This window comes from Ceratotherium simum, chromosome 10 (genome assembly GCF_057802395.1).
Source record: "Ceratotherium simum simum isolate JZ-2026a chromosome 10, ASM5780239v1, whole genome shotgun sequence".
NCBI lineage: Eukaryota > Metazoa > Chordata > Mammalia > Perissodactyla > Rhinocerotidae > Ceratotherium > Ceratotherium simum.
Window position 1 is genome coordinate 14954942 of NC_141909.1, and position 24923 is coordinate 14979864.

Here is a 24923-nt window from a genome sequence, read left to right on the forward strand (position 1 = left end):
ACGGATGCACCACTTGTCAAGCTATGCTGTGGTGGCATTCCACATAAAGTAGAGGAAGATGGGCACGGATGTTAGCCCAGGGCCAATCTTCCTCAGCAAAAAGAGGAGGATTGGCATCGGATGTTATTCAGGGCTAATCTTCCTCACCAAAAAAAAAAAAAAAACAAGGCAAGTCATAAATTGAACAAAAAAAGGTAAAATAAAATCCCAATGAAATAACCTATCCAGTAATTTTTAAAAAGACTATTAGAGTAGACACACACATACTTCATTTATCTATATGTATACATACATACACACAAACATACACATACACACACACACATTCTGAGCAGGTGAGAATGCAAAAGGATGAAAACAATTATGTCAAACAAATACTAACCCAAAATACAAAGAGAAGAGACTTTAAGGGGAACAAGTATGAGCAGAGATAAATAAAGTCTCTTCATAATGATAAAAAGTTTAATTAACCAGTTAGGCTAGCAATTTGAGACTTACATGAAACATAATAATGTAGCTTTGAATTATATACATTAACAATTCACAGTTATACAAGGAGAAATTGAAAAATTCACCAAGATATTGGAAGCTTTTAATACAATCTCTCATTAATTAATAGATCAGGCAAACAAAAAAGCCAGCAAGGAGATGAAGATTTGAACAGCATAAACTTGATTTAAATGGACATATAGAACATAGAACACTGCAGCAAACAACTTCAGAATATACCTTCCTTTTAAGAACATATGAACTATTTATGAAAATTGCCCACATGAAAGACCATAAAATTGATTTCTATATATTTCAAATGATTGGTATCCTATAGACTGTATTCTATAAACATAAAATAATTAGGTTAAAAATCAAAACCAAAAAGATATCTAGGACAAGAACTATATATTTGGAAATTTACAAAAAACACATGGTTCTGAAAAACACATAGATCAAAGAAGAAATCATGATGGAAAATTTTTAAATGAATTTCTGAACGATAATTAAAATACTGCATATTAAAACTTGTGGGATTCAGCTAATAAGTACTGAGGAAAATTTATAGACATATGAATGTATTAAAAAGGATCAAATCTTTAAATTAATGAGCTAAGTGAACAGGAAACAATATTTCACCCAAGTACATACTACAGCTGTAAAGTGTCATAACCATCCCCTTCTTTGGGTGACTGCTACTTTTTACTCACTTAGATGCTTCATTCCCTAAAATTATTAACTATCAAAACTTTGTTTTTGGGAAATTATATCAGTAAAAGTAAAAACGAAACATCCCACTCTTGCCTAGAGGATCTAACACTTTGACACAGAGGCAGTCTCAATTTCCAATCCAGGTGCAGAGCTTCAAATAAGGGGCTTCTAGACACAACATTCTACATCTATCTTAACTTTGTGGTTTCCAAGGAAACAGGACCTCAGATCCACTTCACAGTCTAGACTTGATATTAAACCTTTTGCACACAGCCCTGCTTTGCTTTGAGCCTATCCAAACACTGCTTTATTTAAATTTAACCTAAACTTCATTATCCCTCAAAAGCCTATAATAACCTCTATCTTTACCTTTGTGTGGTGAGATGACCCACAGTTTCCCTGGCGGGCTGTCTCCCTCATTGCAATGGCACAACAAACCTGACTTTGCTGAATAAAAGCTCATTTCTGGTGATCTCAGGCTGACTGGCTAGGTCAGGAGGCAAGGTAAAGCAAACCAAATAAACCAAAATATAAAATTATATTCTTAGCATTTGCCAAAAGAGAGTTACATAGGGAGCAATACAAAACAGGTAAATGGTAGAATCATTGGGTTGGTCTGAAAGTAAATAGGTAAGGTTTCCATTGATGATAGCTTCTTGGAGAAGGCTAGTCTTGAAGAGAGAGAGAAAGAGGTTCCCTTATGCTCTATTAAGAACAAGGAACGAGCGGCAAAAGTGCTTAAAGATAAAGCCCCCTTGCTTCTGTTTGCAGCTACACATACACTTGCAGACAGGGACAGTTCCTTATTCAATGCAAGTGGCCCACAGGGCTCCCAGAAAATTGAGTGCAGCCTGAAACAAGTGCCAAAGCACATTCTGGGACCCAGCTGCTTCCCAGGTCTAGCGCTGAGCTCTTGGGCTGTATTTTCAGCAGCGAACTGACAGTCATAAATGTCAAGCCCTGATCAACATAATCCCCTTAGTTCTTCCAGCTTAGTTCAGAGCGAGTAAAGGTGGCATCAAAAAGATTTCCTATTTCGGAAAAAAAATAATTGCTAAACTGGGATTGGCATAATATTAGCAGTATTAACGTTCTATATAGCTTTTTTTAATCTCCAGCAGGTTCAAGATTACTTAAGCATTTGTGGGAATTAGACGTCTTTGTAATCAAGACAAAACACAACATTTCGGTGCCTTTTCTGATTACTAAGTATGGTTATTTTTCAGGTAGGGGAACTAATGAGAACATATCTGGCATAATGCCGCAGTAAAAATAAATTAAAAAGTGAAGCATAATGAAGATGTAGCTCTCTCAGATCCTCAGTTTCAAGAAACCCCTGCTTCCCCTCTTGCCTTCTTCAGGGCCTATAGCTTCAACCTTGAGCAACGACAGTCATACCCACAAGGCTGGGTTGTGACTCGAACTCAGAGCACTTTAGTAAGTAAACACTGAGGAAAACTACACATAAACCAAGCACAATTGCATTTTTAATAGCTTGAAAACTATTCAGGGGCCAGCCCGGTGGCGTAGCGGTTAATTTCATGCATTCCGCTTTGGGGGCCTGGGGTTCGCCAGTTCAGATCCTGGGCACGGACCTGCTCACCGCTCATCAAGCCATGCTGAGGTGGCGTCCCACATAGAAGAGCTACAACTCTACAACTATGATATACAACTATGTACTGGGGCTTTGGGGATAAAAAAAGAAAAAGAGGAAGATTGGCAACAGATGTTAGCACAGGACCAATCTTCCTCAAAAAAAAAAAAAAGACTTCTAGTTTTCAACTTTAGATTAACTAAACTAATCCTGGGCTCTACCAGTCCATGTGTATGCTCTTCTAAACATTTGCTTTAAATGCCAAATATGTTGATTTTCTTGACTAAACCATACTGAATAAAAAGCATCCAAGTGTGTGTTATGAGAGTTGATTCTAAGTCAAATATTGAGAAATTGAAGACACAACTTTCTTTTATAGCAACAGTTTTGGTGCTTTTAATAACTCAAGATAGGTCATGCATGGACACTGCCCATCCCCAATGGGTAACCTCATCACCAAACTGCATCGACTTTGCAGAAGACGCAAAGCATACCTCACCTGCCAATCTCTACAGGTGTCAGCCTTGCCTGAAGAACATGACAACCAGCTTCTCAGAAACAGAAGGGATCTGCCAATTAACCTACCTTGTATATTTCACAGACAGGAAATTTGAAAAGGTTTCAAGTCCCAAAGTTTTGTTGTTTACACCAATCGTGCCACTGATATGTTGCTGGGGTCTGCCACCTGTCAACGTTGTCCAACCTACCCAAATAGGAAGCTGTAAGGGTGCGTGTGCCATTATTGTAGAAGATGGGGTATTAAAATAAAAAATATTCCAGCTCTTTGATTTCCTCTGATTTTGTGGGTAATACAATAACCAGAATGAGATAGCTGAAACCAATAAAATCTGATTTATAGCATTAAAGGCAATCTTTATAGCACTTATTTATGGTACATTACATCTAAAATCCAATTTCACAGGCTGCTGTTTGAAACTTTCTGTTCAATCATAAATACACTACATATACTGTACCTCAGTGCCATAGAATCAGATTATATAAATGTCTGTATCCCCAGAAGGTGTTAAAATTCGGTTACTATGGTGGTGAGTGAGCTTAACAGTAATTTCCCTAACCAACTCTTCAACCAAAAAGACCCAGTCAGCACTTGATAAATACCGAAAATGCTAGCACTACTATCATTAAACCAAAAAAAAAATCACTGCTCAGATAAGTCTACATTCTGGAATGAAATTAATTGAAAAGAAGTCAGAGAGAAATGGGGTAATTGATGATGCTGAAGGATATGTGCATTAATGTCGTGGGTACATTTTCAACCCAATGAGCAAAAGCACTTCCTTGCACGACAGCATCAACATTAAGAAGAGATGCATGGCTAAGTCTACACATGCTACTTTGGAAATATAACCTTAAGTGTCTACATTCATATACTTCAGTAGAGAAGACTATCTTCTGTTCAATTACTATAATCATTGTCAAAGAGAGGGCAAAGAATACAATCTGACTTTCAGAGAACTGTCATTTGAATCTTAAGCAACTTCACATTGGTTTAAAAAGGTTTTTGTCTTAAAAAAAAAATCAACTTGCCATACACTTTGCTTGCCACATGTTAGATAAATGTAAATGGAGAGGCTGGAATTTTTGCCTGAACTGACAAGCGAGCAGACTCTTGCTTTGTGAGAAACTGCACCCCTCGGCACTAAAGTTTTGTTTCCTAAATACATTTCAACCTCATTGTCATCCAGCAACGTGGACCATGTACCCATTCCCTAGCGTATATGCTATGCTGGTAAGTCGTTCCAGAATACAATGCAGAACTCTAATGGAAATGACAAAAGTGGCAGGAATAGTGAAAAGACTGAATACCAACATAACTAACACTTACGAAGCCTCTGGCACGTGTCAAGCATCGTACTATGCCAGGAGTGCATCGGGATTCTATGGGGCCTGAAACTAACACAATTTGAGGGTCCTCCCTAAGAAAAAAAAACACAAACTTCAAATACAAAATTAGGTTCAAAACTTAATATTATTTAGAAGGGATTTGTACAAGTGAAGGCCCGACACTTGAGCCTCAATAGCGACCTGGTAAAAGCATCTCTGGATCTTGCTCTTTATATGCCATTGCTAATCCTTACAACAGCCCAGCAAGGTGGGCATTATTCTGTGGACGATGAAGCCGAGGCTCAGCAGGATTACCCTAGATGACTGAGTTAGGAATCCATCCACTGGGATGCAAGCTCACATTCGTCTACATTGAAACCCGTGTAGACGGTTGAGTTTCAGTTTAAATTAACTGAGGTTTGGGTTGAATCACCCGGACTTCCCTGAGCTGGGATGGTATTCTTAGTTGTTCGAGCGAGCCCCCAGAGAATTCTCCACATGGAAGGATGACCTAAGCAGTGGTGCTGCAACTTGAGCATGGATTAGAATCATCTGGAAGACTTCTGAACCCACAGTTTGCTGGGGCCCACCTCCAACGTTTCTCATCCAGCAGGTCTGGGTGGAGTCTGACAATTTCCCAGGTGATGTTGATGCTGCTGGTTTGGGACCATACTTTTAACCACTAGTTTTGACCTAGACAAATTGAGTCATTTCTAACATTCTATCCATCCATTATCTTCCTCCAGTGAAACCACAATTACTGTAGCTCAGGTTTACTCTCACGAGCTCAGCTAAAATAGAGCTAAACCCCATCCCTTCATGAAAGCCTTGGGCTGGATTAACAGCAGCTGGAATCCAAAAGATGCTGACAAGTCAAAACAATAGTGATGGATTATGTTGGAAGTATAGACTAATTCTTAAAAAGCGATTCAACCATGATAAACTCAATATATTTAAATTAGCCCCACCATGTACAATTTAAAATTGCTAAGTATCTGTAGTTAATGTAAACTCACAGAAATACCCTGATTTTTTTATAAACTAATAGAAAAATAGAATCAATGAATACAGTGAGAAGCCAAAGAAAGAGAATCACCAAGTAGGGGGAAAAAAAACTAAGAGACTAAGGGCATGAAATGTCATTTGAAATTGAGTTAGTAGAGTTTAATGAAGGTATTTAAATGCATTCTACAATAGAGTACAACTTACATTATGTATTTAAGTCTGATTCAATATAATAATGATGGGCTTTTATTACAGGATAGCTATTCAGTGACGGTTATGAAATGATTGTAGACAAATTATCTCTATGACATACTACAAAAGTCACATCGATAAATTAGTTTAAGATGCCAGCACTAAGTGTATTAAGGTTCAGAAGACTTCAGTTCATTCTGAACTTATGTCTCTTGAACATGTTTACGGAAAGAAGAGATGACCTTTTTGCCACTACTAACTCATGAATTATTCTGTAGTAAGCATCCTCTGTATTTGTTCTTTCATTGGAAGCCTATGAGGCTCTTTGTTTATTCAACAAAGAATTACTGACACCTACTAGATGCCAAGGATACACAAATTAATAAGATATTGATCCAGCCTTAAAGAATTAGTCAACTACATTATTTTCTGTTTACTCTACTTGAATAAAAGAAATAGAATTAATACAACTATCCAATACATCATCTCAGAGAGAGAAAAAAATAATTTGAGCTTGGGGTTCATGGAGCTTTTCTTCTGTTAGTTCTGTATGATCTATAGAAATGGATGGTCATAGATCCACGGTTTTCTCACATAGTGATCTTTCTATTGCAAAACAGACTAATTTCTAAGAAATGTTGTAAATATGGGTCCGGGTTAGAATATTTTCTGCTTTCAGGAGCAGAGGTTTGTAGGGGTTTGTGTGCATTAGTGTTTACATAGGAATTGTTTAAAGAATAGGAATTGTTGGTAGTGCCGATAACGAGAAGAAATTAAGAGTTTTTCCAAACAGAAACATAGATATCCAGAAAAGGAACCACTGATTTTCTGAGGAACTGGTAATAACATTCAGCCTTTGATCTGATATAAAAGAAAGTTCTGCATTCTGCTAGAAAATGTACCATCAGTGGCAATAAATCTTAGCTCTGATTTCCAGTCAATTATCTAGTTTATGAATCAGTACTCAAGAAAACGATGAATTCCCAACAATTTTTATGGGATATGGGTATCTTCACATATGAGAGATTCCATAAGAAAATAAATATATGCTCTATAATATCAATTTTTGATACCATTCTTGCTTTCTAACAATGACTTCTATAAATTTATTTTTCACTTAGAATTTCATAGGCAGAGAGTTCAAAAAATACTGTTTAGCTAAAAAAAACAAAAAACTTTTCCCAACTAGTGTCAACTCTGTTTCCATTAATCTGCAATATCTGGAAATAATTCTCTTGATCCTCTCTTAAAGTTGTTAGCAGAAAGTTTTTATTGAGTATAATTAAGAGAAATCAAAAATTCCTAATAGAAGCAGATCACTTAAAAACTGCAACTGCCTTACCAAAGTCAACTTCAGGTCACATATATCAAAGGTGCCAATGTCGATATGAAACAAGCTTTTGGTACCTTCCATTTGAAGATATGCTGCCCATTTGTAGAATGCCTAGGACGACATGTCCAAATGCGCTTCACAGGTGTCACAAGGTCTTAAAACTTTTCACGCTTCAACAAAATCTTCTAACAGATTCCTCTAATTGTTGTGTTTATTCAGCTTCATTTAGTTTCAAGTTCACAGCAAGTCTCAGAACTTTGAACTAAAAGAGACCTTGAAGATGATTTAGTCTCTTCCCTTCCAGCTCCCTTTCAGATATGATTTATTGAGACCCAGAAAAGTCTAGTGATATGTCCAGTGTCTATTTCTGGGTGATGAAAGGGCCAAGACTGATTGAAACCCTGGTCACATGACTCACTGTCCATTGGCATTGCTCTCACTATGCCATTTGATCAATGATATTTCATGATGCTCTGACACCTTCTGTGGAATTACATGCTCTCAACAGCTAAGGGCATTACATCCAGTCATTTGAAGAGTATGTAAAAAGAGAAGCAGTAATTTGTACACGGAATTCTGAACTAGCTACCCTTTATGTAACTCACAGAACTATTGCTAGGATTAACTGATATAAGGTAGGTAAACTGTTAAAGCAACTGATATAAGGTAGGTAAATTGTATAAAGCACGATACAATGTAAGCATGATATAAGTCCATAAAACCTAAAATGTTGTTATATGAAAATTTCTTAAAGAAAAACCTAGATGTCTTTCCAAAGATGTCTGGAATACCATAAAATATCTATGCCAAATTTTACCCACAAATAAAATGATGGATACATTTTAAAGGTATATTATAAATAAATGTTAAGAATAATCTTATTATAAAAATGTATCTGAGGGCCGGCCCAGTGGCTTAGCGGTTAAGTGTGCGCGCTCTGCTACTGGCGGCCCGGGTTCAGATCCCGGGCACGCACCGACGCACCGCTTGTTCGGCCGTGCTGAGGCCGCGTCCCTAGCGGCCTACAGCAACTAGAAGGATGTGCAACTATGACATACAACTATCTACTGGGGCTTTGGGGAGAAAAAGGAGGAGGACTGGCAATAGATGTTAGCTCAGAGCCGGTCTTCCTCAGCAAAAAGAGGAGGATTGGCATGAATGTTAGCTCAAGGCTGATCTTCCTCACACACACACACACACACAAAAAATGTATCTGAGATGGAAACAAACCTGAAATTCAGCAAAAACTTAACCAGCATTTGTAGAAATTTGGTTGCTTTCTAACACTGTACCAAAATGTCAATTCTACCCATAATCTCACATTTTCATAATTAAAAGGAAATACATTTTAAACCACATATAAAATGATAACACATTACTTTATTTCCTGTCAGCCATTTTTATACGTATGCAATTATGAGCCTTCAATGGTCTTATAGCAGTTTATCCAGTTAATAAGAAACTGGATTCTCACAAATTAATAGACTTTTTCCCCATGAAAGATCAACTTGAAGAAAGATTCACAACATGGTAAGTTTCCATTATTCATGCTTTTTTCTCTGTCTGAAAAGCCTTCTACCCACCATCATCACCAATACCCCCTGCCCTGAGTTGCCCCCACCCTGAGTCAGCCTTGCAAATACTCACTAACCTCTTAGGACACTGTGGGGGATCAGATTGGCCACCCTAAAATGTGTCTCTTTGCCTTGGCTTGATTATTTTTAAGAACAAAAGACTCTGAAAGAAACTTTGGCCTTCCCCCTAACTGTCTAAAGGAATTTAAGATAAAAGGCCTGTCCCCACGATGGGCCATCACCATGGATAACTCTGGGTATTGATAGACTGGGAGGGTCCTTGCTAAGCCTATTCTTATCAAAGCTCTGTTTACCAAATTCTTACTTTTCCATTTCCACATGAATTGCTCCTTCCCTTTTGAAGACCCAAACCACTACTCCCAACACCCTCCTTTGTCTTCAGCTGAAGATGGTATTTAAGATGAGAGCCTCTGCCATTTTGATGAGTTACTCAGTTTTCATGGGTCTCTCCCATGTGTACATGTTATAAAGCTTTGTTTGATTTTCTCCTGTTATTCTGTCTCATTCAATTTAATTCATAGCCCAGCCAGAAGGATCCAGAGGGTAGAGGATTTGTCTTCCTCCCCTACAATACCTAACACCCTCTCCTCTACCAAGCCTTCCCTGAAACCTCTCCCTCTCTACCCAATTCTCCAAACACATAGCTCTATGTCCCGTGTTGTGCCCAAGTGATAATTTTTGTGCTTACTTATTTACTAGTCTGTCCCCCGGACTGTGAACTTGCAGATGTAGGGATACCTTACAGGTGTTTATACTCACAGCACAGGGCTTGGCACTTGCCATAGCCCATATAAGCTTGTTCAGTTTGATAAAGCTAACATTCCTCATCCAATATCTTTTTATCGACTATTTCCCACAGTGCAATTAAAAGCAGGAAATTTTAGAGACAAGCTTCTTTTGATTAATTTGTTCAACTCAGCACATGACCATAAAAAAGCAGTCAAGTATTTAATATTTAGTATTTACTGCTGAGTTTACAATAACAGCATTTTAATAGAAAATGGAATCATGCAGGCTGATAAAAAAAATCCAGAGAGCTTAAAAAAGAAAAACTTAAGTGATACTCTCAAAAGAAATAGTATATGGTGATTGAACAAAAACAAACTTTCTGATTTTTATCTTCCTGTATTTCCAGCAGTTTCTGAACACTGGAAAGAGATGCTGTACCACCACCTCAAATTAATATAGCCAAAGTTTATTTATTCATTAAATACTGAGCCAGGCCACAACCTAGGTGCCAGGGAAGCAGCATTAGCAGTGAAAAAAAACTAAGTCCCTGCTTTCAAAAAACTTAGTGGCTGTGAAGAGGCCAGACTGCCTGGGTTTGAGTCCGAGCTCTACCATGTATGAGCTGTGAGATATTCTGTAATTTACTTCACCTCTCCATGCTGCAATTTTCTAGTCTATACAATGGGAATAATACTACCTATGTCATGGAGTTGTTATAAGTATTCAGTGAGTTATTTGTAAAGTTCTTTAAAGAGTGCCTGGCATATATGATTTAAGTGTTTGACAAAATTTAAAGGTGCTTAAATTCTACCAAAAAGAGACAGACGTGAAACACATACCTATATAATAGGTCACGTGGTGATAACTGCTGTGAAGAAATTAGAGGGGCAAGGGAATAGAGGATGGAGGTCATTGCTATTTTATACCAGGTAATCTCTCCCAGAGTGCCTCTCTGATAATGTGACTTTTGAGCAGAAACCTGAACAAGTGAGGAAGGAGCTCTGCAACTTCAGGATGAGCATTACAGGAAGAGGGACCGACAAGTGAAAGAGATCTGCAGAGGAAGATGTCTTGGAGCGTTGAAAGAACCATGGGAGACTAACAAGAGGCACTGAAGCAAAGCGAGTGAGGAGGAGAATGGTCAGAGGCCAGGTCAGAGCAGGAAATCCCATAGGCCCTTGCAGGTCATAGGAAAGATCACACATTTTAATCTGCTTGAGATGAGAAACCAGTAGAGGATTTAGAATGGAAGGGGGATGTTATTGGATTTTTCTGGTAAAAGAATAACTGTGGCTGCGTGTAAGGGAGAAACTTCAAGGGGGGGAGGGGTCAAGAGTAAAAACAGGAAGATCAATGGAGAAACAACTGACTAGGTGAGAGATGATGTGTCTTTGATGAAGATGGCAGTGGAGGAGAACATAAGAAGTGGCCAGGTTAGGGTTATTTTCTAGGTGTAGTCCTCAGGATTTCCCAACTCAGGGATGTAGGGTGCGAGACAGGAGTCCAGGATGACTCCAAGCTTTTTGCAATGATGGAGTCGGTATCAGACAAGATGTGCAAACTAAGAGAAAGTTGTATCTGACACAGGTCAGATCATTTTCCTCCTCAGAAATATTCAGTGGCCCCTGCTTACTTCGTGAAGCCCAGTCCCCTGGATGTTCTATTCAAGGTCCTGCTCATTGACACCAGTCTTGTCTCCATCCGTTTTGTCCATGCTCATTTTGCTCCAGTCAAGTTTGACCCATTGCTGGTCCCCAAACCTTCACAATTTGATGATTTTTTCATTATATTCCCTTTCCTGGAAGCACTTCCTCCTCTTGTGTGCCTAAGAAAGGTTACTTAGTCCTTCAGTGATTAACTTGAAATCCCAACTCTCCGATGAAGAGATGAAGAGAGGCTCCGATGAAGCCTTCTCTGATATTGCCTGGCAGAAAGCTTTGGGCTTTGTACTCTCGTCACACATATTTCACTTCACCTTAAATTATTTGACATAGTTGTTTGTTATTCTGTTTCATTGAATAGACTGAAAGCTCTGTGAAGGTAGAGAGCATACCTTATTTATGTCAGTAGGTCCACCATTTCTAACACACTGCTTGCATTAAATAAGCATTCATATTTTTGTTGAAATAAAACTAATTTTTGTACCTCTCAAAATATCTTTTGAAATGAAAACAAGTGCTCTTTTTAAAATGTTAATTTCATAATTTTATTTTTTACTTTATCAAATAAATGTCTATTTTTAAAATTTTCTATATAATCCAACTATTCCACTTCTGGGTGTTTACCCAAAGAACAGAAAAACACAAATGCATAAAGATATACGCACCCCTATGCTCATTGCAGCATTATTCACAATAGCCAAGACTTGGTAACAACCTAAGTGCCCATCAATGGATGAATGGATAAAGAAGATGTGGTATTTATACACAATGGAATATTACTCAGCCATTAAAAGATGAAATCTTGCCATTTGCAGCAACATGGGTGGATCTTGAGGGTATTGTGCTAAGTGAAATAAGTCAGATGGAGAAAGGCAAATACTGGATGATTTCACTCATAAGTGGAAGATAAAAACCACAACAGCAACCACCAAACATTAGATTGGTGGTTATCAGAGGGAAAAGGGGAGGGAGGAGGGTGAAAGGGGTAACAGGGCACATGTGTATGGTGACACATATTAATTAGCCTTTGGGTGGTGAACATCATGTAAACTACACAGAAATTGAAATATAATGATGTACACCTGAAATTCATATAATGTTATATAAGCCAATGTTATCTCAATAAAAAAAATAAAATGCTAAAAAATGAAACTTCAGAAAAGTTTATGAGAAAACGAAAAAATGCTTTTAATTTAAAATAAATAAAACCATAAGCATTTTCATTTAAAAATAAAAAATAATATGAAAAAATTTTCTTTATTTATAAAACATTGATAGGTAAATTGGAGAAGAAAAGAAAGGAAAGGAATAATGAAAGAGAGAACTGATGTGTCTCTGGTTTTTTGTTTTTGCTTTTTAGCCTGATACATTTCTTTGGCTGATCATGTAGGTATTACCCTTGAGCTTTACATGACAAGGTTAAAATTTTTTCTATGATATCCCAGTATATAGCTCAGGCACTATGCCTTAAGTTTTTAGTACAGCTACAAGCTTCTCTGGGGAACCAGCTGTAAGGCAAAGATTTGGTACTATCTGTCTCTTCCATTTCAGAAGACTACAAATTATGTGCTTTGAGGGAAGAGGAAGTAAAACATTGATTGTATAGAACATTTCAGTAGAGTAGAAGGTATTCTAATTAACATGATAATCAACACAGGCCTTTTCATTGGAACAAATTGTATAATCGAACATTCCTTATGGATTTTGATAAACATACTTTACTCTCTGAGACATTTCAAGCTTCTGGTGCTATTTCTCTCTTCTGAACACCAGGTATACCATTAAGGCAAAAGAACAAAGGAAGAACCCAACATTAACTTATAAATTAGCTATCAATTGATTATGTAAGGGAATAACACGAGCCCCTGACTCTTCTGGGTGCTAATTAGAATAAATCATACTGGGGACACTGGAAATCAGTAATGGCCTGAGAAATCCTCTATCATTTTTGATATTCAAGCATAAGCCTCACTCTCCATCCCGAATTTTTGCTTAAAAATAAAGAAATAATTCTACCTGGGGCAGGAAGATCACTAACTTTATTATATGAAATAGTTATCTTTTATTGAGCACAAACTCTGCCAGGCATAGAACCGAACATTTTATATATAAAATCTTAATCTTCACAACAATCCAGAGGGTAGCTAATTTTATCCCCCAGTGCATAAATTGAAGCTTGGAGAGATTAAGTAATTTCCCTAAGGCTAAAGAAGTCATTAACTGTAGGAGCTGGGATTTGAACCCAGACTATCTGATGCCCAGAATCATTCCTCTATGTTACTATCTACTTCCTGAGATCCACCTATGTGCCTGTGTGCCCTGCACTGTGCTGTCTCTAGGGACACGTTGGTGAAGAACAGCACAGTAACTGCTCCCATGGAGCTTACCTAATAGCTCAAGAGAGAAAGGAAAATGGCTCCTATCATGTATCTTTCTTGAAGATTTAAGAGGAAGGCTATATTGCCCTTCCTAGTTCATTTTCCATAATCACATTTTATTAGAAAAATTAAAGTATTGTATATTTCAAATTAAAGTATGTTTTAATGGAATTATTTCCATTTTATTCACAAGTAAATTTTCATAGAATATAATGATTTTTTCACCCTGTTATATTCCTGCTTTGTAACTGAAGAAAGTGTTCCTATGATCTTGGAAATATAAAACTCTTACCTGAGAGGACCTACTACTGATGAATCTACTGGCATTTATTAGGAGGCCATGTCAGAGGAGCTCTGGTCCTGGCATTGCCATGATGGACTCGGTTCTCTACTATGAGACGTACACCATACACATTCCTCAGTTTATAACAGAGTGTTGTCAATCAACACCCCATCTATTATCTATGCTATGTAGCTCATGGAAACATTTTGCAGTGTTCTCTCTCTGAACACAGCTTCCCAAAGACATCCATACAGTCTATTTTGAAACTAAATTTTACAAAGATGTAAAAAATTAAAAATAAAAATCCTCCAAGGTAGAACCCACAGAGAAAATCTCTCTTTACAATTTGGTGCTATTCATCCAGACATTTTTATAGTCATATTCAACCAAATAGAAATCCTTGACTTCTTTTGTTGGACCATTTAAAATATTGACTCATTTGATTTTTTCAAGTTTCTTTTTTGCTTAGTCTTTAAATTTTTTTTTTTAAAGATTTTATTTATTTTATTTTTCCCCCAAAGCCCCAGTGAATAGTTGTATGTCATAGCTGCACATCCTTCTAGTTGCTGTATGTGGGACACGGCCTTAGCATGGCCAGAGAAGCAGTGTGTTGGTGCACGCCCGGGATCCGAACCCGGGCCGCCAGCAGCAGAGCGCGAGCACTTAACCGCTAAGCCATGGGGCTGGCCCAGCTTAGTCTTTAAATTTAATGGAATTTTCTCTAGAAAAAAATTCATAATATATCATTTACTTTATGCATTGTGATGGAATAGTGCCAATTATACTAGATATTCTGGTTAGTAATGTGGGGAAGAATTGGGTGTGGGAGATCATATGAACAATGTGTGGGGCCCAAGAGACTTAGGAAAATATAAGTAAGTAATATTTCATCGATAAACTCTAAGGAGTAAATAAAAAGCTATGGCTTTAATTCATCCAGACCAATAGACAGTAGTTATAAGTGAAATCTGATAGATTAAAATATGTGCCTCTAAGATGGTTCATTTACTTTAGACACGATGATTAGTGTATTGTCATATTTTTCAAAATTTAGTCATTTTTTCAAAATAATATTAATGTAGGATAGGCTCCTGTAATCCACAGGAACATTGTTAGTAATTATTTTCCATTCCTTCTACACAATATACCCCTTATCTTTAAAGGGAATAATATATCTTTACTGATAGGTAAGAACACCCTCAGGTCCCAGAACCTACAAGAACTGGAGTGGAGGCTTTTAAAATCTGTTGATAAATTATTTAGAACCGACTGAGCTAGAAATCCACCAGAAGAGAAAATATTTGGTAAATGATGTAGAAATCTTAAAAATCGTCAATACTGGAATATTTTAAAGTCACTTCCCTTTTCTTCTCCACCTCTCATATCATCCATCAGTTCTCCAAATGTCAACTTGAACCCTCTGGCCAAAGCCTGTTTCAGGGAATCTACTTGTGGAAGAGGCACAGCAGGCATTAAAGATGCCATTAAACTGACATCTGCTTCCGGACACAGGAACCTTAAATGGCCCATAAACATATAATGTGTCATGCCAACTTAAGAGATATAAAAAGACAGAAGCAAGAAAACAGAAACAAATTAAAAACATACTTAAATGAAATTTTAATTTAAATGTTTGCACATGCACACATGCACACACATTAATATGCTCGAATTGTTTTAGATTCATAGCATTGAGTACAGAATTGGAATACCATAAGCTCCATCCTGATAGTGACATATGTTTTATATTATTTTTAAAGAACTAATCCTTACACTCTTTTTGCCAGGGCATTATATTATCATTATACCAAAGCCATTTACATCTCTGCAACCTTTGATCATACAGAGAAAGGTTCTTTCCTTGATTTTTTTCCAAATAAGCCCAAACATACATATCTTATAAAACAAAATACACATCACCCAATATGCATTGTCATCTCAAAGTACTGAAATACTTTCCCCAGCACCTTGATCCAAAAGATGCTCTCACTATCTCCATCTCTAAAATACACTTGAAATTAATGGAAAGTTGAATTACACCCACTGCCTCTATTTTTAAAAATATTTTTACAAAGTAGCAAATTGTTTCTACTCTGTGAAAATGATAGATTATTGTATAGTGTGAAAAAATTAATGAGCAGATGGAATACCAACCCATGATTCATTAAAATATTGCACTGGGTTAATTCAGCAAATAAAAATGGAGAAGAGAGCAGATGGCCATTTATAGTTCTCTTGATTTCTTAAACTACTTCTTTACAGCCAGAACTGCTCTTATATTTAACTTGAAATGCACAGCTCTTACCATATGCACAGTAAGCAAGCATTCATGTGACCTCATAAACTTCTCATATAACACAGCAATGATTTTTACGATTTAGTTAAAGGAATACTATATACACTTACAGAGTAAGTTATTCCCATATCCCCAATATTCTGGGGGATAATTTGAATTTCCTAGACTTGGTAGATCCTTGCCATCGTTATCTGGTCTGAAGTAGGTTCAAGTAGGCACAGGGGTAAAATTTCACAAAAGAAAAGGATCCGCTTTATTATAAATGCTGAAGGATGCCGAGCATACATAAAATTATTACAGAGTAGGCAGTGTTTCTCCTAAGGCAACACTTTTTCCATCATACCCTAATCCTATGAGTTACTGCCTTTTAAAAAATTCTATCATTATGTAGAGCAAATGGAACTCTCACACAAATAAATTGAATCGACCACTCTGGAAAACTGTCGGGCAGTATCTATTACAACTGATCATATACATATTCTATGGCCCAGCAATTCCACTCCTAGGTGTATACCCAACAGAAATGCAAGCATGTACTCACAGAAGAGACAGATAGAATTACTATTTGTAAAAGATCGAACTGGGAAACAACCCAGATGGAATCAATATATAAATTGTGACATATTTATACAATAATATAATTTAGATATATAATATACAATGAAAATCAATGAACTCCTGCTACAAAAGTAGCATGAGTAATGTCACAATGCCACAAACATAAAGTTGAGCAAAAGAAGGCAAACACAAGAGCATAGACTGTATAATTCCATTTATATAAACATCAAAGGTTGACAGACTCACTGTGTGATGATAGAAATCAGCATATGGAGCAGCGACGGGGACAGGAGGGGACTGTTGGGGGCTGGCCAGGCTCTATTTCTGATCTGGATGGTTGTTACATAGGTAGATTCCTATTGTGAAACTGTATTGAGTCGCACACTTATGATTTGCGAACTTCTTAGTAGGTATGATAGACTTTAATTTTTTTTTTAAGTTTACTTTAGAACACTATGAACACTATGATAAATGAACACTACGAAAGAAAGAAAGAACTCTTCTATATCAGTGCCAAGTATAGTGAAGAAATTATGCCGTGATTAATAGCAAGAATTACATTGCATCAGAGTGATATAACACAAGTGATATAATACAACAATATTATTCTAAGTTTTTTTTCATAGACTTCTCCAATGTCCATATTCAAAGAAAATCCTTGGAAGCTTCACTCGATGCTTTTAACCTGTTATAGAAGATGCGTGTCATTTCCCTCAAGCATTGGACCTTCCTCCTTTTGCTGAGTATCCTAACTGTCATTTGTGAGACTCCATTCCCCAATTCTCCCCCATGTGGTTTGTGCCCAGTGATGCTCTCCCCAGCTCTGCTGCTGAGCCCTGGGTGATTCAAGCTAGTGTTTCTCTTGGGAACAATGTTTTCATTGGGGCAGGACAATTCCTTGTTGTATGGGACTGACTCATGCACTGCAGCATGGATAGCTTCCCTGGACCTTACACAAGATGCCTGTCGCCTGTAGGGTCTGAAAGGCTTAATACACACACGTATCCTGGACTTCACCACTGGTCTTCTCTATAAAACATCAGAGACAAGAGATGGGGCATAATGTCTTGTTCATTGTTATTCCACCTAAGCCCAACCATGCCTGGGTCATGTTAGCTTTTCAATAAAGGTCATTTGAATTTATTTGGCATATATTCAATGAATGTTTATTGAGTGCCTTTATGTGCTAGGCATGGTTCTTGACAGTAGGGATACAGCAGTGAATAAAACAGACCAAATCTTGCACACATTGTTTCTCTTCTGGTAAGAGAGAGAGAATGAGATGATAAAACAGTAACAAAGGAACACAAACAGAAAAACTGCAGGTAATGATAAGTGCTCTGAAGTTAGGGAAATAGGATAATGCAATAGGAATAAAGTAGAAGAGGACTGGTTGCATCAGTGGTTCTCAACCAGGGGTGATTCTGCCCCTAGGGACATTTGATGAGGCACTTTTAATTGTCACAACTGAGAGCAGGTAGTGGATAGAGGCCAAGGATGCTGCTAAACATCTCACAATGCACAAGGCAACCCCTCCCCACAAAGAATTATCCAACCCAAAATGTCTATAGCGCCGAGGTTGAGAAACTCTACTTTAGATAGAGTGATCAGGGGAGGCCTCTCTGAGGAGGTCCCATTGGAGCTAAGACCTGAATGATGATAGAGAGCCAGGTGAGCAAAGATTTGGAGAAAGAGCATTCCAAGTCAAGGGAACAACAAGTGAAAAAGTCCTGAGGTGCATATCAGTTTGGGAAGTTTGAAGAAAATAAAGAAGAGTAAAGGGACTGAACTGGGCCAGGGAGAACAATGGTACATTCTATAAAAGTTTGGGCAGGAGGCATGGACTAGATCGTTTAGCCCCTTGCAAGTTATGCTAAGGAGTTTGAATTTTATTCTAAGTACAAAGGGAAGTCCCTAAAAAGTTTTAAGCAAGGAGATGACACAATCAGATTTTAAGAAATCACCCTGGCTGTTGTCTGTAGAATGGCTTGCAGAAGGGCAAAAGTGGAAACAAGGGGTGGGTAAGAAGACTATAGCAGTTGTCCAAGAGAAATAAGATGATGGCTTGGATATACGCATGCATAGAATTGCCAAACAAGATACAGGATGTCAAGCTAAATTTGGATTTCGGATAAACATAAATAAGTTTTGTATAAGTATATCTCATGCATTATTTGGGACATACTTATACAAAAAATTACTTGTTATTTATCTGAAATCCAAATTTAACTGGGCATCTTGTATTTTTATTTGCAAATCTGGCAATGCTATGCATGAATGGATGAAGATCTGCATAAGTAAACACAGAATAATATATATTTGGAAAATGAGCCAACCTGCTACATTTTTCAAATTCAAAAATAAAAGGTTCTGCATGAATGGTTTCTGTATGTGGAAGAGGCATATGTTCAAATAGATATTGTTTCTACAGGAGATCAATTAAGGACCTAATCAATTTTTACATTTACATGTCCCTCTCATTAGTTTAAAATCTCCAACCAGCTTCAGGTTATCCATCCAGTATCTCAGTGAAAGCTGGAACATATATAATAAATTGGTTCTCGTTGCCCCCTAAGCTGTTTTCTGTTCCCATCAACCTGGAAACAAAAGTTCAAAACCTTGAGGTAGGATTCTTGCATGATTTTTATTTTTATATGTGAACTAATAAAATTTCCAAGTTCTGACAATTCTTTTGCAATTTCTCCTAAATTCAATCCTCCTTTCCAGTTTCCATAGATCCATTTTTGTCTAGATCTGATTCCTGCGCATTTCTTGCATAGTTACTGGAGTCCTCTCTCTTATTCAGTGTTGTCATCATGTCACTCAGGTTTAGACCTTCCCATGTTTCTTATCATTGTAAAGAATTGTAGACTGGTCATTCTTAGGCTGTATCAGGCCAGCAGATATCTTTAATTTGGCTCACACAGTAGTAAAAAAGAGTCAATGCTTAAAATTGAGCATTTTCTTTAAAATCTGGGTGTCTGGCTGCGTTTGAAAGATCTGAAGATCTGGCCACACCAGATGTGCATTTACTCACGGCTACAACAGCTGGAGTTGAATAGAAACTTTCTTCTTTAGCCAGAACATATAGGTCCTCACCTGCTTAGGTGACTCAGCTGGCATCTGACGTTGTGACTGGAATTGGATTACCTGGAACACCTCCCCAGCAAGCACTGGGGACCTCTGAAAGCTCTGTTCTTGTCCCCCACTTCAGTCCAAACTCTCCATTAGGCCAATAGCCCCAACAATCTCATTTGGTCCCCTGCTCCTTCACCTCCAATAGCCAGGAAAACCTGAATCCACATTTTCTCTTCTTCAATCCAGAATTCTTTGTTTTGATTTCCGATTTCAAATTGGTTCAGAGCAATCTCAACAACATTGTTCATTATTTTGATTTTCTTTCTGAAAGTTCACATGCATAGATTCCCTAGGTGTGTCTTAGGCGCTTGTCTTATCTCATCAAGATTACTCTGTCAGCTCCCTGAGGACAAGAGCCCTCCCTGCTGCTGCTTCTAGCAGTTCTGGGCATCCCAAAAGCATGTGAAAGGTTGTTGTTGCGTGAAATGACTATACTGCAATCTAATCAGCATGTAAAGAGAAAAGTGGGCCTGAATTTATTCCTTTTTCTAATGGTATATAGGTATGGACTGAAACTGGTAATTTTTCCTGAAATCAACTATTAAAAAATAGCATATAAGAAATAGAAACTAAGCCAGGTCTTTTAAAGTTTCTGCTTAAAGTAATTTAATACAGCCCCTCTATTAAATCATATTATCTCATTTTATTCCACCGATATATTTGATTCTATGACCAATAAAAACTAAAAATTTCACTCATTTTGCTCTTACTTCTTATGAGATTAGTAAAACTCAGAGATCCAATTTTCCATCGTTTTAAGAAGGCTGATTATTTAAATGTTAAAGGCTTAAAATGAGGAAATAAAGCATTCTCTGGCTTTGTATGTATCTGTTAGAAACAAAAGGAAGAGATGAGAAGCCTGAATCCTAAGAAAAAAATTTCTCACTATGTGAGCAGATATTAAAACCCAATCCTTTTAAACTGGTATGAAAAAAACAATGTTTTAAATAATTTACTTAAATCATATACCTTTAAAAAGAGTAAGATTTAAAGAGAGAGGTCTAAAAATCAATATTGCCTCAATCAAAAAAAAGTTCTTTCCACACAATAATTACTTTTAAAGAAAATTTTTTAAAGGTTCAAAGTCAAAAAACAATTAGTAAGAAATCCACTCACAGTAGGGATCAGGAAACAATCTGTGTTTTCCTAAATCAGCTCCTCTTATGTGTCCTCAGGATCACAAGGCATGACAAATTTTAAGTGGGCTCACTGCCGAGAACTCATCCATGAGGTACAACCACTTCACACGCACACACAAAATCCGAAGTGATGAATAAAGTAGCAAATATGCATGGCTAAGCTGCTTCCATTGTGCAGTCAGTTAGCGAAGATGAAAGTAATACCAATAGAGACACAAATCTTTTAGGAAAGGCTCATACATTAATATATTATGTGAAATAATGGATCGTATTCTTCATAAACTTATATACATGTGGTTTGGAAGATGCTTATTCACTAATAAATAAGAAAAAAAAAAAGATTCCCCATTCAAATTGAATCTCTGGAGGCAGTATAGAAGAATTTGGGGGAAAAAAGATTCATACAAGGACATGTTTCTGATTAGGTTAAATCATACACATTTAGTGAATAAAAATCAAAGAAAATGTGAAAAATCAGTAAACAGAGAAAATTAATTATCAGTTCAAATATAAGATGGCAGCCCTTAATTATCCAATGGAGATTATATTGTTCATTACCCAGCACAAGACTTACTGATACCAGAGCATTTGCATAGAATCCTATCATATCGAATTAGCGCTTGGAAGGGATCTTAGCGAGTGTCTAAGACCTGCTGCTCTAGAAATACCACCAGGGAAACCCCATACAGTGACTTGCCCAAGGTCACTCAATTTGTCAGTGACAGAGAAAGGGCTAAAACTTAGGCTTCCTGGTTTAGAAAAAATACCAACATTTCTTTAATTAGCTGAGCTAATTATTTGCTCTGATGGCATCTTGTTTGTTGTTGGCTTTTGGGTTTCTTTGTTTAAATGAAAGGCTAAGCTAAATAGTCTATCTCTGTTCTAAGAAAGTTTGAGAGAGGGTTAAAAGCCTCTTTAGTTAGGATTATAAAAACACTATTCCCATCAAGAGTAGACCGGGAGATATTGAGCAGGGGACAGGATTAGGAAAGTGACTCTAAGAGATTCTCAGTGTCAACCTTACCTAAATATCTCTGAGCAAAGTGAGGCCCAGAGAGGTGATGCAGCTCGTTGGTGGCAGAAATGGAACTAGAATCCAGTACACCCATGTAGTTTGGGGTTCCTTCCTCTGCACTTGGTCCTCGAGTTGCATCTTCAGGCTGATGCTTCATTGTAACACTAAAAAGGAATTCTTCATTGAATAAATTAATCATATTAAATGTAAATGCAAATACCATACTCCAAAATCTGATATAGATGATGTTTTGATTATTCATTGCTATACAGTGTGTCTATTATTGCTGTTTGCAATTAGAATGGATTAACAGCCATTGCCTTAGCATAGGCTCACTGTCTTTAATGCACCAGTGCATCATGGGCAAACAAGGACCAGGCAGCACCAACAACTCACATACTCTAGAATTAAAAGTCATGTCAACACTGGCTGAACTAATGTACGAAAACTTCATTGACTCAGACCATTTGGGTGCAATGGGGTATGAGGCGGGGGCAAGCGAATTGATAAAACACAACGTCTGAAATTAAATACTTTAAAGCAATACGAATCAATTATTTTGAAGTAGTAAAAGGAACCACTTAACTACTGCCAAGTATAAGTCCTTCAGGGCTCTTTTTAATAACTCAATAACTCATATGTAATTAGCAGACAAATTGTTTATATGCAAATGACATTAGAAAGCATTAAAAAAAATACACATTAAAAATGTGCTGTCCAGGGGGCCGGCCCGGTGGCGCAAGCGGTTAAGTGCGCGCGCTCCGCTGCGGCGGCCCAGGGTTCCCCGGTTCGGATCCCGGGCGCGCACCACGCACGGCTTGTCAAACCATGCTGTGGCGGTGTCCCATGTAAAGTGGAGGAAGATGGACACAGATGTTAGCCCAGGGCCAGTCTTCCTCAGGAAAAAGAGGAGGATTGGCGGATGTTAGCCCAGGGCCGATCTTCCTCACAAAAAAAATTTAAAAAGTGCCGTCAAATCTTATTTGTTCCAAACTTCACGTGGAAAACTTTTCCCTAAGGACAGTAGAGAGGTAAAATTTAGTCTAGTTCTACTTAAATAATAAAAAAGTCTCATCGCAATAATGCTCTTACTACTATAAGAAGTGATAATAATAGTCAAAATAATTTGCTTCCACTCCTCATAGGGAGTCCATGCGTATTTTCTAATTTGTGCCCTAAAAGAGCTCTGTGCACTGAGGGTACATAGAGGTGAAGATCTAGAAGCAACTAAGTTCCACAGCCTAGACTAGAACCCAGGTCCTCTGACTCCTGCTAAGCAACTCTTTCACTCTTCCACATCCTCTCCATGATGGAGCACAGTGCTCTGGGTTAGCCCAGATGAGCTCTAATATCATTTTTCGCCCCAGATATTGGGGCGAAATTCAGGCAAATTTGTGGGTCTATATTTCTGTGGCTTTATGGGCACTATGATCTCAAAGACAAAGGTACACATTATACATATGTGTAACTGGGGCTTAAACTCACTGGCTTTCAGGGACTCTGGATTTCCCTCCAGTGGGTTGTTTTCAGTGTTTCATGGATCAGTACCTGTGTTCAGTACCTTCAATCTTTGTTGATATGAGGTAGGCATAAATACTCAAACTATCTTTGGTTCCCCCAACTCCTTTCCCTAAACACTCAGTTTAATTTATAAAGGAAACTGAGTCAACTATCCCTTAGTCATTCTAGTGGCAAGGAAAATGGTAGCTCCCTACATACCATTAACATTACCAAGACCTAAACTCATGGATAATCTTCTCTCCTCAGGCAACAATTACTGTAGCTTCACTTCAGCAAGGATAACAGAAACTCCAAAAGAAAGAATCTTGGAGATTAATTTGTTAAATGGAGAAACACAAGCATGATAAGGACAAGTGTTTATGCTGTTAACTTATTAATAAAGAGCAAGCTTAAATAAACATGCACTATTGTTCAATTGTAGAGTCTCTTTCACCTTATCCTATATATATGTCAATATTATGTTTATTATTGACCTTACTTACATTGCTATAGATATGATCTAAAACACGACTCAGTGGGAAGTTTCCTAACAGTGAAATGTCACTTCTTAGCCTTTGAATATGATAGAAGGGAAATCTTTCGCGATTGATATGTGTGCCCATGTCTAACTTGCCAATGACAGCAAATTAGGGCAACCAAATCAACTAATAATTGATCAACATGCAGAGTTGACTAATATGCATGCAGAGGAGAAAAGAAGCCTTGAACTTTAAATAATGCTGAGAATGGATTAAATGAGCACTGCTTACATCATTCTATTAGTCTTTTATCATTGACACTTTTCAGTTTGATTTCTCACCATGCATATTCTCCACCCCAGACCTCCTGAACTACTAACTCATGGTTGCTTCAACAACAATTTGCTTACCACTATTCCTTTGCAAATGATGTTTTCTCACCTAAAATAGCCCCTTTCTCCCTTCTCTTCTCTACCTACAGAATTCTACTCATCTTTAAAGACCCAGCTTACATGTCACCTCCTCAGAGAAGCCCTAAGTAAATGTACACTCATCTATATTCACAAGCACTTTGGTCAAACCATTACTATAGCACTGATCATAATCAGTAATTACTCGTTCAGCTATTTCATCCATTAGATTGCATGTTCTTCATGGGTAGGATCACTGTGTTATTCCTTGTTATATTTCTGCTACTCCTTAGTCACCTCCACTTACACTTTTACCCCTGCCAATATGCTTCTCAGTGTCTTGCACACTGTTGGGCATCAAGTAAGTTCTGTAAATGCTTATTGACTGAACCAGAGTAGGGGTGGCCAATGGATAGTCAGGATCTAATGGGTAATTAGATTCACGTGTGTTGAAAACCCTCCTAAACATAATGTGTTGACCCAAAGTCTCAACTCCCTGACCCTTCACTTAGTCTGTAAACCGGAGTGCATGAATCTTTGTTCATCCTTTTAATGTGCTATGCATTTAGATTT

The 24923-nt window shown here is 37.5% G+C and overlaps 1 protein-coding gene across 1 annotated transcript in view; it reads right to left on the bottom strand.

Moving 5' to 3' along the window:
- LOC147916061 (heparan-sulfate 6-O-sulfotransferase 3-like) overlaps positions 1-24923 on the bottom strand; it is a 529293-nt gene that overhangs the window by 59845 nt on the left and 444525 nt on the right. Inside the window, exon 2 of the mRNA XM_087435911.1 lies at positions 21971-22125. Within this exon, the coding sequence (XP_087292037.1) occupies positions 21971-22125 (155 nt within the window). The remainder of the gene's footprint in view (positions 1-21970; positions 22126-24923) is intronic.